General features: G+C 31.1%; 1 protein-coding gene across 1 annotated transcript; it reads left to right on the plus strand.

Annotated features, from left to right (window-relative positions):
* The first annotated feature begins 555 nt into the window (after positions 1-555).
* On the plus strand, positions 556-2507 carry LOC103502844 (auxin-responsive protein IAA14-like). The gene is made up of 5 exons (XM_008466959.2): positions 556-1015; positions 1429-1661; positions 1788-1923; positions 2008-2069; positions 2187-2507. Exons 1-5 carry the CDS (start codon positions 714-716, stop codon positions 2222-2224), a joined length of 771 nt encoding a protein of 256 aa, XP_008465181.1. The 5' UTR covers positions 556-713; the 3' UTR covers positions 2225-2507.
* Positions 2508-3660: the final 1153 nt, after the last annotated feature.

Here is a 3660-nt window from a genome sequence, read left to right on the forward strand (position 1 = left end):
TACGAGTGGAAAATGTATGATGAAGATCTTGAAGGTGAGCTAAGCTCGAGTTATATAAGGAAAAATAAAGAGAGAAGGTAGAGAAAAATATCCTAATCAAACGAAATACAAGAATCATTGTAATTACAAAAGAGAAAGTAGTTTGGAAGTTCTCGTAAATAATATATATATCCTCCCAAACAACCATCTTATGGTTAACAAATTAGTTTTATTTCAATTTGAATTTTGAAAAGAAAATTAAGTTCATTTATATCGACATGGAAAATGGACAACAAAAAATAAAAACATGTAATTCGACTTTTTAGAAACTAATAGAAAACTAGAATAGAAAAAAATGGAAAAGAATAAACTATTTAAATCAAGTGACAAGTCATATACTTTATTGCAATGAATATATATATATATGTATATATAAATAAATTTAAAAAAATAAAAACTTTATAGTAGGGACCAATAATTAATGAATTGATATAAAAATAGAAACAATTTAAATAGATATATAAAATTAAATTGAATAGAGTTAAAATGATTTTACATGCAATCCAATAAAAGAGAGAAGTGAATTTTGGTTGCTTATATTATTGGGTTGCAGTCTCTATTAAAAACCAAAGGCCATATAATATATAATACACACCAAAGGAACTAGAAGGCGACACTACGAGAAGAAGAAAAAGACGACGACAGTTTCATAAAAAGCTTTCTTTTGATTCTATATGGAAGCAGTTGGCCTGAATATGCCCAACAATCAGTTCGTTAGCTTGAAGGAGACTGAGCTCTGCCTCGGTTTGCCCGGTGGCGGTGGCGGTGGTGGAGATCAGACCTCTCTCAAATCTTCTGGCAAGAGGGGGTTCTCTGAAACTGTTGATCTCAAACTTAACCTTCAGAGCAAGGACGGTGGAGGAGGTGGCGGTGTCGGTGTCGGGGTGGATCTCAATGAGAATGTTAAGAATGTTTCGACGAACGTGGATGGTGAGAAGAGCCTCTGCTCCAAGGATCCTGCCAAGCCACCCGCCAAGTAAATTTCTTCCTCCAAACTGAACTAAATTCAATTTAGGGTTTATTTAGAAATATCTCAAAACTAATTAACATGTCCCTCGATATATTTCTTTATTGGATTGAATATCCATTTGGGTTTAATATCTCTGATGCTATATTTGGTTGAATGAGATTTCATTAGTAATCCATCTATTTTTGTGAGTATTCTAAACTTTTCCAACGTGAAATTCTCAATCTGTCAATGTATGAGAGAGAGAAATATCATAAGAATTATTTCACTTGTTAACTTGGTTAGAAATTTGAACTCTTCTCCCACCCCACCTCCAACTAGACTTGATTGAACTAAAGAAAATAAGCAAATTTAAACATGCATCTATCTGATAGTTACAGTGTGATTGTCACTGTATAATTTTTGGTTTCGGTTTCTTTTAGAGCACAAGTTGTGGGATGGCCACCAGTTCGATCGTACAGGAAGAACGTGATGGCACAGAAGAACACAAGTGGCGGCGAAGGAGCGGAGAAGGGAAGCAGTGGCAGCTCAGCTGCCTTTGTGAAGGTTTGCATGGATGGTGCTCCATATCTCCGCAAGGTTGACCTGAAAATGTATCAGAGCTACCAAGAACTTTCTGATGCCTTGGCCAAGATGTTCAGCTCCTTCACTATGGGTAAAAAAACACTTGGTTTTTTCCTTTAATTATAAAAGATAATTCTTCTTACTTCTTTCACATGCAATAATGAAAAAAGAAAACAAAAAAGGAAACAAAATGATTTGTTTTATTTATTTTAAAAAGGTGAATATGGTACACAAGGAATGATAGACTTCATGAATGAAAGGAAGTTGATGGATCTTCTCAATAGCTCTGAGTTTGTTCCTACTTATGAAGATAAAGATGGCGATTGGATGCTCGTCGGTGATGTCCCATGGGAGTAAGTTCCCCTTCATTTTTATTTCAGTTCGGATCGTTTTTTCTTCTTCTAACCAAATTAAATCACTTCTTTTTTCTTCTTTAGAATGTTTGTGGATTCATGCAAGCGTTTGAGAATCATGAAAGGATCAGAAGCCATTGGCCTTGGTAATTAACTATTAAGAACCCTAATTCAATTTTCCCAATAATAACCTCAATTATAATTCAAAAAACAATCTTAAAATAATTTTGGTTTTGATGTTATAAATATTCTCAAATTTTCAGCCCCAAGAGCTATGGAGAAATGCAAAAGCAGAAGCTAGCTGAGAAGAGATGATATTGAGAAAGTGGTTTTGTGAAGAATATGGTGTTCCAGCTTGGAAACTTGCATGTTGTTCTGTGTATTTTTTTTCTTTTTTTTTTTAAAAAAAATTAATGTTGTTTTTTGTTTAAATTATTAATTAGTATATAAAGAAAAATATCAAATGATCTGTTGTTGGGGACAATATTTGTAATAGAAGAGACATGAAAAGCTGTAAACTTTCACCTACTGTCTGTCTGGTTGATTTGTTTGTTATGTTTAATTATTATTATTATTACCACTAATTAATTTCCCATTATATATAATAGGTTATTATTATTATTATTATTATTATTTGCTTAATAATCACACCCATTTGTTTGTTTGGTTGTCAAATGGTTTTTTATGCTTATGAAATTAAATCTCATTGTATTAATTATGTGGGAAGAAATTAAAGAAGATTCTTTTTTGGTTTTTAATTTTTTTCCTTTGTATTATTTTATACCTTAATTTATGGTATTTGTGTAATGATTTTTGTGGGTGAGGAGAAAAAAAAATATAAATATTTAGGGACCCATAGAGGGGGAACAAAGGCATGTGCCAGCATGTTAATGGGGCAATGAGTAATGGAAATTCAATTAAAGAATTTTTATTTTTATAATATAGTCTATGGTGGGAATAATCATAATCAAATAATATGAATATTATAAATGTATGTCTGGAATACTATGCCATGAATGTGGTTAGAAGCACAAATTTTAATTAACTTGTGGGTCAAGGTATATATTAATATTTTCATTTTGATTGTTAATGATACATCTCTTTATTTTTCCTTTTTCTGTTTCTAGATTTTATATATATATAAGGATGATATTTAATATATTAGAGGGGTTTCTTGGATCTGCCATTGACATATATTAAAGTTGCTGGTGCTCTTTGATCTCATCATTGTTTTGTTTGTAAGTTATAACCAGTGACTTTTTTTGACTGATGATTAACGTGGGGATTAATGAAGTCCTTACGATAAATAAAATGAATGTATAAATAGTGGTGTAAACTACAAATTATTTAACATAATTCAACTAATGATGTGTTATATTCATCGTAAAGATGAAACATACGTGTTTAAATGTCGATGAATTTGTAAAAGAAAAAAAAAGTCTAAACTATTTTTGAGATTTTAATTGAGTTACTTTTTTAAATAAAAAATTATGAATTTTAGTATTGATTTTCTAGTTTACTTTTAGCAATGTTCCTTTCTTTTTTTCAATTAACAAGAGATATTAAAGGTGTAGGGAGTGAAGGCTCATTGAGATATCATGATGAAGGTGACATAGCTCGAGCACACCTAAACCTATCCAACACCAAAAGCGATAGCATTATTTTTAGAGAAGTATATTAACGATAGAGAATTAAAGAATAACTAAAACGTTAATACATCAAAAGAGACTACAGATT

Source organism: Cucumis melo, chromosome 5, assembly GCF_025177605.1.
Source record: "Cucumis melo cultivar AY chromosome 5, USDA_Cmelo_AY_1.0, whole genome shotgun sequence".
NCBI lineage: Eukaryota > Viridiplantae > Streptophyta > Magnoliopsida > Cucurbitales > Cucurbitaceae > Cucumis > Cucumis melo.